This window comes from Artibeus jamaicensis, unplaced genomic scaffold (assembly GCF_021234435.1).
Source record: "Artibeus jamaicensis isolate MK-2021 breed Jamaican fruit bat unplaced genomic scaffold, CSHL_Jam_final contig_1132, whole genome shotgun sequence".
In the NCBI taxonomy this organism is placed as follows: Eukaryota; Metazoa; Chordata; class Mammalia; order Chiroptera; family Phyllostomidae; genus Artibeus; species Artibeus jamaicensis.
Genome location: NW_026521221.1, coordinates 8,562,812 through 8,576,378, shown reverse-complemented (window position 1 = coordinate 8,576,378; position 13,567 = coordinate 8,562,812). Strand labels below are relative to the sequence as shown.

General features: G+C 45.4%; 1 protein-coding gene across 4 annotated transcripts in view; it reads right to left on the bottom strand.

Annotated features, from left to right (window-relative positions):
- Positions 1 to 8,941, bottom strand: part of CAPN3 (calpain 3) — a 45,689-nt gene extending 36,748 nt beyond the window's left edge. For all 4 annotated transcript variants that reach the window (XM_037161746.2, XM_037161747.2, XM_037161748.2 and 1 more), the window contains exon 1: positions 8,360 to 8,941. In XM_037161746.2, the coding sequence (XP_037017641.2) occupies positions 8,360 to 8,668 (309 nt within the window). In that variant the 5' untranslated portion in view covers positions 8,669 to 8,941. The remainder of the gene's footprint in view (positions 1 to 8,359) is intronic.
- Positions 8,942 to 13,567: the final 4,626 nt, after the last annotated feature.

Here is a 13,567-nt window from a genome sequence, read left to right as displayed (position 1 = left end):
CAGCATTGAAGAAGACAAACAAGTTGGGAAGACTTGTTCTACTGGATGTCAAGATTTATTGGCACAAGGTGTTGCCCTGGCACAGAAATAGGCAAATGCAAATGGAACTCAGTAGAACTCGGGAACAGAACCACACACTGATAGACACCTGCCTTATTTAAAGGTGGCATTGCAACACAGGGAGGAAGGGGTGTGTTTTTTGATATGTTATGCTAGGAGGTTTGAATATCTATATGAAAACAAATGAAATGTGATCCCTATTTTATATTACATGCAAAATTATTTCTAGGTGGATTATAGACACAAATATAAAGACAGAAAAATAAAGTTTCTAAATAGTAATAAAGAGGAACGACTTTGGTTTAAGAAAAACTTTGATAGAACACATAAAGCATTAACTGTAGCAAAAAAAATAATAAATTAAGAATTGATTTAGAGCTTTTAATTAAAAAATTTTTAAGTTAGAAATACCCTTAAAAGAGTGAAAGGCAAGCCACCAAGTGGGAGAAAATATTTACAGTACATCTAACCAATACATGATTAGCATCAGGGTATGCAAAGAATGCCTACAGTTTAAGTTGAAAGAGACACACAACTCAATAGAAGAGTCAGCCAAAGACATTAACATGGACAGCAAGATAACAAATGGTCAAGAAATATATAAATGCATAAAAGAGGCTCTGACTTATTTAAAATCAGGGAAATGCACCTTCTTGTACATTTCTCTGCTGCTTCTGTTGCTGCCCAGCCCATCGGAAGCCCCGCACTGCCGAGTTATATCTGCATTTTCACTATGACAGCAAGCTCTGCCCCCAGCATGACCCTCAGGAGGAGCTGTTGTCTTTGGAATGCAGTGAGAGGCAGTCCTAAAAGTTATTTGTAGAATTGTCACTTTCACTGGTACTTGTGTCCCCCACCCCCCATCCAGGCCCAGGATGACACTGTCATGACTCTTTGCTGAGGAGAAAGAGGAAGGGTGTGCTCTCAACCAGGGACCTCATTTGACTTTTCAATTACCATCATCACTATTTGTTGACTCGTTGTGCTGAGCATGTCATGTACAGTATCTCTTTCAACACAACAACTCCATGAGAGTGGGAACTTTTATTTTGTTTTCGCAGATGAGAAAACCGAGACCCAGGAATGGTCGGTAACTTGCCTGAGGTTTCATTGTTCAGAGGTGAAGCTGGGATTTGAATCGAGCTTGTCTGGCTTTAAAGCTTGTGTACTTCATCATCGTTGTTTTGCTCCTGTCCCTTGCTGCCTGTCCTAACAGTAATTGCTACCTTACCTTGGGCACCTGCTAGGACTTAATGGATGCTGGCATATAAGATTAGAATATCATTATCCCATCATAGAAGAGAAAAGTGAAACTTAGAAAGTTATGTGACTTGCTGGTGGCAGAGCCAGGGTTCAGACCAGGTCTGTTCGTCTCTCAATTCGGCTGTCTTAACTGCCCTGCGCAATGCCTCCCGTTCTTCCTGGGCTAGCCCAGTGATCCCACTTCCTCTGAATGGTCCTATAGAAGAAGATGCTCTAACACAGACTGCCAAGCCAGATTCACTGGAGAGACAAATACTATCCCTGAGAGAAACAGTTCTACAGTGACCAGGCCCTGTGCCCTAACAAGAGAGGGCTCACTGCTCACAGCCTATGTGTTTCTGTACTTTTGTTCCCTTCCTCTCATCTCACACTGCAGTCACTTTTATTCTGCATTGACCTAGGATTTCTTGTCGGAACTGAGTAACACAGGTCAAGTGAACCCTCAGCTGGGAAGATGCACAGGGTGGAATGTTAGTTATAGAGGCCACGGGGCACATGGGAAGTGTCATTATAGCAAGAGAGCTGTGGTGTCACCACCGGTCATTAGGAAGTTTCCCACTGAAGAGTGCTGATGCAATGGCCAAGCACTGGGTCCTAGGAGGTTGGAGGTCACTTATCCTTTCCATTTTACCCCTTTTCTTTAACACCGCTTCAGACTAGAAGGAACCAGACTCCTTGAAGAAGTGATTCATTCCAGGTCTGGGGCAAGAACTGTACAAAACAAGCCGGGGACACTTCCTCGTGGCCAGAAAACAAGGACGCTATTCAAGGTCAATGGGGTCACGGCAAATGTGCAGGCGTGGAGGGGAGGGGCTGCCACTCGTTACAGAGGGGACAATTTGAACATCAAAAAGAACCTTGACTGCAAAGTATTAAAATATGTTGCCTTGTTTCACACTGATCACACTCAAGAGAATGTCATTTTGAGTTGTGATGTTTAAGAATGTAGAGGATATAGGAAGTATAGCTGGTTCTCATCACTTATGATAGCTATGTTCTGTAAAGTCTCGGGGATAAGTCAACCGATAAATACAAAGTTATTCTATGTGTCTTTGCATAGAGACACCTTATTTAATATACATCATTGATTTTTTTTAACATTGGACCCACGGCCAGCAGCACGATAACTTGCGCCCTCGTGAAGCTCACCTGACACCCGTATGTTCCCCCTCAGGCACAGCGCAGCCTTCCTGAACTCAGGGTCACTAAACAGCACCTCGGCTCTAGGCTCGGGGGACATTGTAAATATAGAAATCACCAACAATAAGCACGAAAATGTGACATGAAATAGACTGAAAGGGACTGAAGCAAGAAGGCAGAGTTGCTATGTTCAACCTCAGTTGGGAATGTGCTTGTTGGGCAACTCAAACTTTTCTCTGCCCTCCACACTCCCACTAATGACCGCAGAAGTGCCATGGAAAGTGCCTGCGGGTTACAAGTAAACTGTGGTGAGGAGGTGAATTCACAATGTCTGTGAATAATGAGGATCGATGGACCGTGTGTGGATCATAGCACCAACCTCCCCAGCTTTGGAAAAATCATACCTATGGTGTAAAGGTAGAGGAGTTTTATGACTGTTTGAGCTGAAGCAAGTACAAGAAGAATGACATTATTCATGAACAGGGAGAATTACCATATAGAGGAAGCCAGCTGACTCTATGTCACTGTCTGAAAAGGTCAGGCCAGTTCCCAGCCTGCCAGACTGCTCATGACCCAGTCAGGCCAGTTTTCCAGCCTGCGGGACTACCCGGGACTCAGTTGCCTCGGCTCGATTGACAGCCTGCATGACTTAAACTCTCTCTCACCTCCCACAATAGACATCTGGTGCCGGCCTCAATGGCCGGTGGTCAGACTGACCTGGAAACAGCCCCACCCTTTACCTAACCCATTGTCCTGGCTCACCTCCTGAAACCCTGAGGCCAGCGCCCAGGAGAATAAGAGATGAACCCCTCCCCTATTCCCTTACAAATCCTTCGCTTTTTCCTTTAACTCCCACTCTTGCCTTCCCCCACTGCTGCAGTCAATCCCGTCTCAGCCTGCCTGCAAGCACAGCATCAAATAGAAGCACTTGGATCAGATCATCCAGTGCCTCCAATCTCTATTTCTTGTGCATTTCTAACCTTGTCTTCTGGTTCCGAGCTAGAGGTAATGTGGTGCAATTGTGGCTGGAAGAGTTCTGGCTAGAAATAAGGATGAATTTTCAGACCATGAAAGGCACTAACTGTAGGTTACTGAAGGAGACAGGGCATCCGTTTTCCCTTCAAAACCTTAACATCGGAAAAGAGATCCATCTACCTGGAACAGCGGAAAGAAGCAGTTCCCAAATATTTTCAATCCTATGACTTACAAGAAGTTTTTTTGTTTTGTTTTTTTGAAATTGACATTTTTTTTTTTAAATTTTATTTTAATTGTTCAAGTACAGTTTTCTGTCTTTCACTCCCATCCCAGCCCAGCCCTCCAGTGCTCCCCACCTTCCTCTCATTTCGACCCCGCTAGTTTTTGTCCATGTGTCCTTTTATACTTGTTCCTGCAAACACTTCCCCTTTTCCCCTGAAATTCCCTCCCCTCTCCCCTCTGGTCACTGTCAGCCTGTTCTCTATTTCAGTGTCTTTGGTTATATTTTGCTTGTTTGTTTGTTTTGTTGTTTAGGTTCCTGTTAAAGGTGAGATCATATGGTATTTGTCTTTCACCGCCTAGCTTATGGAATTTTCTCAGAAATCTAAAAATGGACCTGCCTTTTGACCCACAAATTCCACTGCTAGGATCATATCCTAAGAACCCTGAAACACCAATGCAAAAGAACCTGTGCACCCCAATGTTCATAGCAGCACAATTTACAATAGCTAAGTGCTAGAAGCAACCTAGGTGCCCATCAGTAAATGAATGGATCAAAAAACTATGGTACATTTACACAATGGAATTCTATGCAGCAGAAAGAAGGAGCTCCTACCCTTTGCAACAGCATGGATGGAACTGGAAAGCACTATGCTAAGTGAAATAAGACTTATAAGGAGTTTTTAATAGCAGTTTTCATCCTATATTCTTCGTGTTCTGGAGGTATGTAATAAATGTCTGAAAGTTCTTATGGTGATCATTTAAACTTGAAGGTTGGATGAAAATGATAAAACAAGCATCAGCTTCCCTTTGGCAGATGCTTCCCAGGTGTTACGTGGGGGTTCCCAGCTCCTTGGAGATCTCGAACCCCCACTTCATAGTCCTTGAGAAGGTAGAGTCTCCTCAATCCCTCCAGAGTTCAGTGAGTTCCTGGCAGTTTGCTTCTTTAAGTTTCTCTCTTTTTCTCCCATCCTGTGCTTTTCACACTGTGACCTATGGGTGTGTTGGCTCAGTCCTGCCTGTAAAAATCAAGAGCTAACTTCCGTTCTTTACTTGAAAGTTACTTGCCTCAGGCATTTCACAAGTTCATCGTCTGTAAGGATGTCTTTGAGGGTCAGGTTAAGGGGAGGGAAGACACAGGGGTGTAGGGCCTCCTGCCGGGTTTTGTCCCCACCCTTTTTTGGTCTCTAGGTTTCTTCCTCTTCTAACTGAATGGCATTGTTTCTTTTTTTTTCTGTAGAAAACAACCATGTTCTTGGACAACCATGTCCAAGAGAGAGATTACTCTTTCTGTAACTTCAAGTATCTTTCCTGTTTTTGCTTATGAGTTTTCCTCTTGCAGAGAGGGCTGGAAGCATCTGCCATGCTAAGGGTTCACATTTGTTGAGCACATTTAGCAAAATAGGCTCATAAAGTCAAAGGTAATTTTGTAGTAGTAACAAGACCTCACCTGAAGAATAAAATGATTTTCCCTGCTAGTGTAACAGTCCTAGGAGAAGGGAGAAGCTGGGTCTTTCTGGAGGCTGAGGACTTGGGAAGGGCCGGACACTGGGTCAGACAGACGGCAGCAAAACCCAGCAGGGATGGTGGGCTCGTGCTGATAGTCAGCATGAGAGAGAGAAATGGCTTGGGAGGAGGAGCAGGAAGGGGACAGCAGAACTGAGTTAAGTGGGAAGGGAGCCCTATTTGTCTTACTTTTCCTTTCTAAGGCACTGCCCCCCCCCCCATTTTAATATCTCTGAAATTGTGATGAGTCTTATGTTAGAAAGCTTCCTTCAATTGCAGGCAGCTGGGTGGTGGTCATGACCTTCCTTGGAAACCTTTTGATAAGATTGGGAAAGTAGCAGCACCAACATCTTCTAGACTTGGTAAAATACGGTTCATGATGAATTGTAATTTGGGAGACTTACCTAAACTCTATCCTTAAAAATAACCTAATTCAAGAGATTTCCAGGTGTGGGAACCACAGAGAATAAAGCCACCTGCCTGGAGTATAAAGGGGTGTCTCTCCGTCAGGGAGGTTCCTTAGGTCCAGGTGTTGGCAGGGGTCTTCCCCACGTTGTGCAGAAGAGCAGGGCCGAGGGCCCAGTTAGACCAGCTGGGCCAAGCTCGGCTGCATAGAGGTAGTAAAAGCAGGCGGAGCCTCTCATAGGGCATAGTCTGCTTCCCAGGTGCTCAAGCCTGGCAAAGGTTACTGCATCTGTGAAGTACGTGGGAAAGTTACATCTCCAAAAGTGCTTTCCATTTCAGGAGGTTCTGAAGTCATTTCGGTTTTTCTATTTCAATCAGCTTGTATGACTACAGATAAGTCATTTGCCCTTTCTGGACCTTAATCACTTCACCTGTATGTGAAGGGGCTGGACCACATCTCCAAGATTCATTCCGACTCTGACCATCTCTAATTCTGTATCCTAATTTATGCTAATAAACCCAAGAGACAGTGTTCCCCTAATCTTTTTTTTAATCCTCACTGGAGGATACTTTTTCCCCCATTGCTTTTAGAGAAATAGGATGGGCACTGACATGAGAGAGAAGCATCAACTAGTTGTCCTCTGTGCACCTGGACTGGGAATCATCTGCGCCCAGACCACCAGGGACCAGACCCACAACGCAAGCATATGCCCCGACCCGCAGGGAGTTGAACCTGCGACCTCTCAGTTACCAAATAATGCTCCAATCAGCTGAGCCACACGGGCCAGGGCAGTCCCCCCAAACTTAACCTCAGGGGAAAGGGGGATTTCAACCAAGAGGGGGCTTTGCTATATAGGCCTTTAGCAACAGTGGAAAAATCAGGACTCTGGTGGTGTTGGGGGCCCAGTTTCGGACAGACAGGTCTGTTGGTAACCCTCAGTTACACCAGTACTGACAATGTAAGTTTTAGGACTGATCAAGGGCTTAGAACATAACCGAACCTTAAAACCTTTTAATTAATATGTAAACCCAGCTTTTCAAACTAAAATCCAGCAATGATTTCTCTAAAAACAGTATCTGCACGTTTCTTGGCTTTTTCTCCGCGGTGGTATCAGACAATCTCTTGGGAACTCCCAGCCGAGGAAGGCAGGGCTGCTTGTCGTTTGGTTGTGGACACCTTCGGATGCGGGTGGGGTTTCCTTCAGCAGCAGCAGCTGAGCGTCTACCGAGGGCCCTTTACTGGGGAAGGGGGCCCGAGGATGAACAGAAGTGGTCCCCTCTCTCAGGAGACAGGCAACCGAAGAAAGAAAGCTCCAAGAAAGTGACACCTGAACAGGGTTTTGGACAGAGGGTGAAGAGGAGCAAATGAGGTGAAGGTGAGTGCATTCCAGACGAGCAGGATAAGCGAAGGCCTCCAGGTGGGGGAAGAGCAGCTGAGTATGTCAGGGTCCAGGCGGAGAGGGTGAGGGTGGATGCACGGGTAGGCAGGGAAGCTCGAGAAGGGCCTGTACCTCAGCTCAGGGGTTTGGACTTATCCTGAAGGCATGGGAGGGAGGGTGGACCGGTGTCACTGAAGATATTTCAGCAGGGGGAGGGACATTTCCCAGTACCATAGCAGCAGGGCAGTGACCGGGTTAAAGAATAAAGTTCGTTCAAATCTTCACTTCTGAACCGAGGGCCCTTGGGACAGTCATGGATTTTACCACACAACGGTCAGGAAAGGACGGGAGCCCTGTGAAGCACAGAGGGTGAGAGCCAGGGAGTCGGGAGTTTCATCTCAGGTTAAACAGAAAAACATGGCTAATAAATTGCACTGGGCCTCAGCTCACCTTGATCAGACTAATCAATAGCTTTGGGCCTGAGTGAGTGATCTCCTCAGGGTGGGGGTTTGTCTCCCTGACCAGAGGAGCTCGCCTTGCCTCATGGCCCACAGCACCCCCAACACTGTCTCCAGAGTCAGTGGTGCTGGGCGCCCGTCCTCCCCTCAGGATGCTCCACTCCAGGAGAGCGGGAGTTTTTGTCTTTCTTCCTCAGTGCCGTCTACCCGGTTGCTGGCCCGGTGACTGGCTCTAGGAAATGCCCAGTAAATATCTCTTGAACTGGGAACAAGAGTCACACAGAGGTATGATCAGAGAAGGGAGCCAGGGGGGTATGGTTTTCCTTCTGGAAGATCACGATGGATGAAACCCAGAGGCCGGGAGAGTCAGCTGAGAGAGGAAAGGGCTGCGTGCTTCACTCTGGCCTGTATTTCCGCATTGGTGAGATGAGGTCAATGGACGAAACAATTGGGAGAGTTTCTCCTTCTAATCCTAACCTTTCATGCATGGAAAAGTAGTCTTTGCCTGCCACTGTCTCTCTCCAGGACTTCTGTGATCAGAAAGGCACGGCTACAGGCAAACTGAAGAAAAACATCGTGACTGTAGCCCACTAACTCGAAGGATTTTTATGAAGGTGCAAGAGATTTAACCAGAGAGGCAAGATCTGGACTGTTTGGAATATGTTCTAGGAAAGAAATATTTACTTTTATAGGATGCATTAAACTGAGTTCCAATTACTTCTATAAAAAGCAAAATGTTGTTTGAGAAGACAAAGAGAAAGGAGAGAGAGAGAGAGAGAGAGAGAGAGAGAGAGAAGCAGCCCTGTCTCACCCACCGACAGAGCAGAGCCTGAGGAGCTGCTGCCAGGAACCGTCCCCGAGCCATGCGCACTGTGGAGCTGCGGGGAGGTGCTGAGTGGGAGGACTTACTTCCCTGAGGCAAAAAACCCAACCAGCAACCAGTAAGCTACTCACCGGAGGTCTCTTCCAGATGAACTGGATGGGGAACTTCTGGCTATAAAAGAGAGAGGTCTCATCTGGTGGGAACTCGGGATCCACGTAAAGAACCTTCTTTTCTAGACATTTCTTGTGAAGCTGCTCAAATGTCTTCTCTTTCACGCCAATAATGGGAAAATTGCGGCTGATGATGGCTGAATAGATGCCACTTGGATTGCCTCCCCCCGCCATGGTGGTCTTGCCCTGGGCCGGAGGGGGAGTCGGCCCTGGGGACCTGGGCTCAGCCCCCGTCTGTGGGGCCACAGACGGGCTAATGACAGTCGGCATGGCAGGCAAATGTGGAAGGAACAGGTTTTTAAAGAAAACAAGACACGGCTACCTTCAAGGAAAGGAAGCGACCACAAAGGGGAAGTAGAAGTGATTCTGTCACCTGAGAGAAAAACGTCCGCATCCAATTCAAAGTTTAAAGCCCATCAGAAAGTTGTCCAGCTTGCATTCATCTTAAAAACTGGTCGGTGATCCCGAAGCCATGGGTTCTCCTGAGGAAGGACCACCAAAGGATTTAGGCCCCAGTTTTTACCTGGGGGGGCTCCCACCAGCAGCGTGCATGCCAGAGGGAGAGAAAGAGAGTGAGGGTTGTGTTTCAGTGGCCGGAGGAAGCTTGAGCCAGGAAAACTAAAAATAGACAGGAAAGATCATGAGCAGGAGAGCAAAAGTGAGGGGAGTGTGCAGCTTGATTGTGGGCTCAGAGAAGAAGGACCTGGCTAGGGACATTTATGTGTCGCCATTAAGTGCTGATGTCAGGGAATGAAAGGAAAATATTTGAGTAAGTTGAGCAGTGAAAACTAACAAAGAACCACTGAGGCGTTACTGAACTGGCTGTATACAGAGCATCAGATCGGTGGCCACCAAATCATGGCAAGACATTATTGAAAAAAGCTAAAAAGGATGAGATACTGAATTCCAGGATAATTCTAGGCATTTTTGAGAGTATGATTTTTACTTTTTAGAACTCTAGGGTATCAGAACATTTCAATTTGGATTTGGTATCTCTTCTAGAATGTTCTGGTGTCAGTGTTGAGTGCAGCTGTCTGAGCAGAATGTGCCACTCAGCAGAGTCCTCATTGTCTCTTCTGGCCCACTTGACCTGGCCACCTCGAGTGTCTCCCCACCCCTAGAATAAACACTGGGACCAAAACTGTCACAAAAAGTGCCCCTGAATACCAATTCCCCAGGCACATCATGTTAGTCATCTGAGTCAGAGCTGGGATTGGCTACTAAACCGGGTTGGTGGTCAAGTCCCAGGATGTCATTCCAAACGAGCTGGCCTCCGGGCTTCTAGGTGGGAGCCCAGTGGCTCTGGGGAGGGGAAGTTTCCACCTGCCCTCCACCTTTTCTTCTACCCACAGTAGCTGCGACTCAGGCTGAAAGGAAATGGCCACATTTCAAGTGTGGCTGAGTCGATGCTTGTCCCAGACGGTGCCCCTGCCTGCTCCCAAGGTTAGAGGCTGTGAGAGAAGAGGAAAGTGACCACTGAGATAGGGAGTATACCAGGCTTGCGACCCCTGCGGTTGCAGTTTTGAGGAGCCCTGTGTCTGGAACTGCACCTTGTAGGAGCCATCAGCCTGTCCTCCTGGCCCTCTGAGGAAAAATCCAAAGATTTTTACTGCTGCTCTTGGAGAGGCAGAGAGAGAAGGGCAGCCTCTGAAGGCTGACTGCCTTGCTTCAGAGTCTGGGCCTGCTTCTCACTGGTTTTGCCCAGGTAACTTTCAGTGAGTTACTTCTTTCTTTTTTCCTGTGGCTCATTTTTCTCACCTATAAAATGGGTATAATGATAGTCATTCTGATATGCGGCTGTAAAAATTAAGTTTTGTAAAATATTTAAAATAATGCCAGGATTGCCTTAAACACTCAATAAATGCAGCTGTTAGAGATGACCTGAATTTCCTACTAGTTGGAGGTTAGATCAGGTTGAATGACAGTCATTCATTGGAGAAAGTCAGCACTCACTCTGTGGCATGAACTCACTCTGTGCACAGCCCTGGGACAGCTGTGATCTGCCCAGGAACATGTGGTCACAGCATCTCCAATGAGAGGCCTGTCTGCCTGCCTGCACTAAAAATGCCTCTAAAAAGAATGTCTCCCACCCTCAAGCTCACCAATGGCATGGAAAGCATATGGGGGGAGGAATTTTCTTCCCCATTTTCATATGATTGAGTCCCAACTCAGTGCTCTGTCCATTCCACCTTGAAATTCCCAGCACTGACCCGCATTTTATTGTTTCTATTTACTGAGCTTCCTGTTTGCCTGCTAGACTAAGTTCTGTGAAGGTGGAACTGGGTCCCCATTCTACCTTCAGAGTTAAGCATCTATAAAAGGCTCTTAATAAAAATGTATTGTATTTCTGCTGAATGAAATTTCCCTATGTGAGGAGAAATTTCTTACACTTCTTATTGCTTGGCCAATGCAATAAAAGTTTCTTGGCTGATTCGCCCCTGGGGGAGGAGCTGCCTCTGGGCCACACACATGTTGATCTTTCCTTTCTCAGCTGCCTAAGCCAGCTCCATCTGTTAGTAACTAAGACAAGTATGTGACAGAAATGAATCTCTAATCATAGAAGGATGGGAATATCAAACACACAGAGCGGGTGCTATTTATTTTGCTCTACCAGTTGCTGTGGATAAATTAACCCCCTCTCAGATTAGCAGGTCCAAACTCAGAGTTTATTCAGCTACCCAGCTGTAGAAATGCATGCTATTGGGGAAAAATCCAATCTCAGCCCATGAACAAAGGGCAGATAATGAGCAAATAACAGCTGCATGTTTCAATTTCCAGAAGCTTCTTCCAGGATAAAGAACTAGTTTAAAAAATTTTTTTAAATGTATTGATTGATTTTAGAGAGAAGGTGGGGGGAGCAAGAAATGTCTATTTGTTGTTCCACTTACTTTTTAAAAAAACTTTATTTATTTATTTTTAGAGAGAGGGGAAAGGAGGGAGAAAGAAAGTGAGAGAAACCTTAAAGTGTGATTGCCTTTCACATACCCTCCACCCCAACTGGAGACCTGGCCCACAACCCAGGCATGTGTTGTGACTGGGAATCAAACCAGCAACCCCTTGGTTCTCAGGCCAGCACTCTAGCCATTGAGCCACACCAGCCAGGGCTGTTGTTCCACTATTTTATGCATCCATTAGTTGATTCTTGTATGTGCCCTGACCAGGGATTGAACCCATAACCTTGGCATTTTGGAACAACACTCTAACCAACTGAGCTACCCAGCCAGGATAAATGACTAGTTTTTATAAAATATTTTGGTCAAGGTTATGCAATATCTGTGGCTGGAACGATTTCTATTGCAACAAAAAGGCCAGTTAATGTAGCTGTATTGCTCTCTTTTCCACCAATAAATCTACTTTGATTTAACACTGTTGGAAGCAGTATATTTACTTATGATTATAATAATACCTAGCATTCAATAAGAACCTAGTATAAGCCAGCTACATCACATGGTTTAAAAAATTGCTAATTTAAAAGTAGTTTTAGACTTACAAAAGTATTGAAAAGGTAGTGTAGCGTTTCTGCATGCACTTTACCCAGCTTCCCCTAATGTTTACATCTTACGTAACCATGGTACAATGCTCAGAACTGAGAAATTTATGTTGGCATAATTCTGTTAACTCAACTACAAGACATATTTGGATTTCTTCAGTGCTTCTCCGATGTTATTTTTTCCCCTCTGTTGCAGGATCCATATTACGATCCTGAATTGCATGTGTCATAACCCCTTAGTGTTCTTTGATCTCTGACAGTTGCACAGTCTTTCTCTCTCATGACTTTAGCACTTCTGAAGTCATACTGTAGAATGTCCCCCAAGTTAAACTTGTCTGCTGTTCTCACAAGATCAGGCTAAGGCCATGGGTTTGGGGGAAGAACATTACAGGGGTGATGTGCCCTTCCCATTAAAGCATAACCAGAGGTCCATGATATCGATGTCTTTTATAACAGGTGACGTCAGCCTTGGTTCCTCAGCTAAGGTGGTGCCTATCAGGTTTCTCCAAAGTCAAGTTACTATTTTTTCCTCTCTACACACATAGAAAATATTTAATTTGTACAACAACCCTGCAGGTTTGATTAATTCCATTTTATGACCAAGGAGACTTGAGATATCAGCTGTATTTTATAATTAAGTGCTAGAAAACTCACAGAGTTTTGGAGATTATCTCGTTTGATTAACAAATGAGGAAACCAAAGCCTAGAGAGATTAAATGACAAGGCAAAGATCACTCGGCTGTTCACCGCAGAACCAAACTAGACCCCAGGTCTCCTGATTTCCAGTGAAGGACTAAATGCATGACCAAGACTCCAACAACATGAATTAGACAGATGACCTCTGGATCCTTGCATATAGATAGCCGGGGCTTCCCTTTCCCTAGCTCTGATTGGAGAGGAATCTAACACCATCAGCCCTGCTGGAAACAACTGTCAAGAAGCAGCTGCCTAGTTCTGGCTGGCCTTGCTGAGGTTCTAGTCTTTAGCAAGGCTGGTCATGGGATAGGCAGATCTGATGTCAGATGCCAGTGTCTCCTTTATTTCTCCCAGAACGCCAGGTATATGGCCTCGTAGTCTCTGGTTAATGTGTTTTTCTGTTTCCAGTGAAGCTGCTGTTGTCTTTCTAGACCCTGGGCTGAGAAATTATTTTAGTCTAGAGTGCCCCTGCTAGAATTGTGCAAGACATTCCAAGGATTTGGTAGATGGAAACCTTAAAAGCAGAGTGGAGTGACTGATACTGTCACAGGAATTCCATTACTAAGAAAGCTGTTAGTTAAATAGGATGGCCAATTAGGAGCTAAAAACCATTAAGCTCCAGATAGTTATGTGTTTTGATTGTGTTTCTACTGCCTATTATAATACCATGATACTGAAAGGGATGTGAAAAAGTACAGGAATTCTGCACACAGACCAGACTTGAGAACTGCAGTCTTTCTTATGGCTTTCATGATCTGATTGGTGAGTTTTAGTTAACCAGGACACAAGGTGCAGAACATCTTTACGGCAAAAACTATGGTGACAAGCTGTGCTTTCTGCTCGAGGGAGCACTTAGGTACATGGGCCTATCCGGGCTTGGCTCTGATCCTGTTGATACATGAGACTACGACCATGGAGCTTACTTAGTTCCGAAGTGAGATATACCCCAGAATATAATTAATCCTATGGGTCAGTCTTAAATG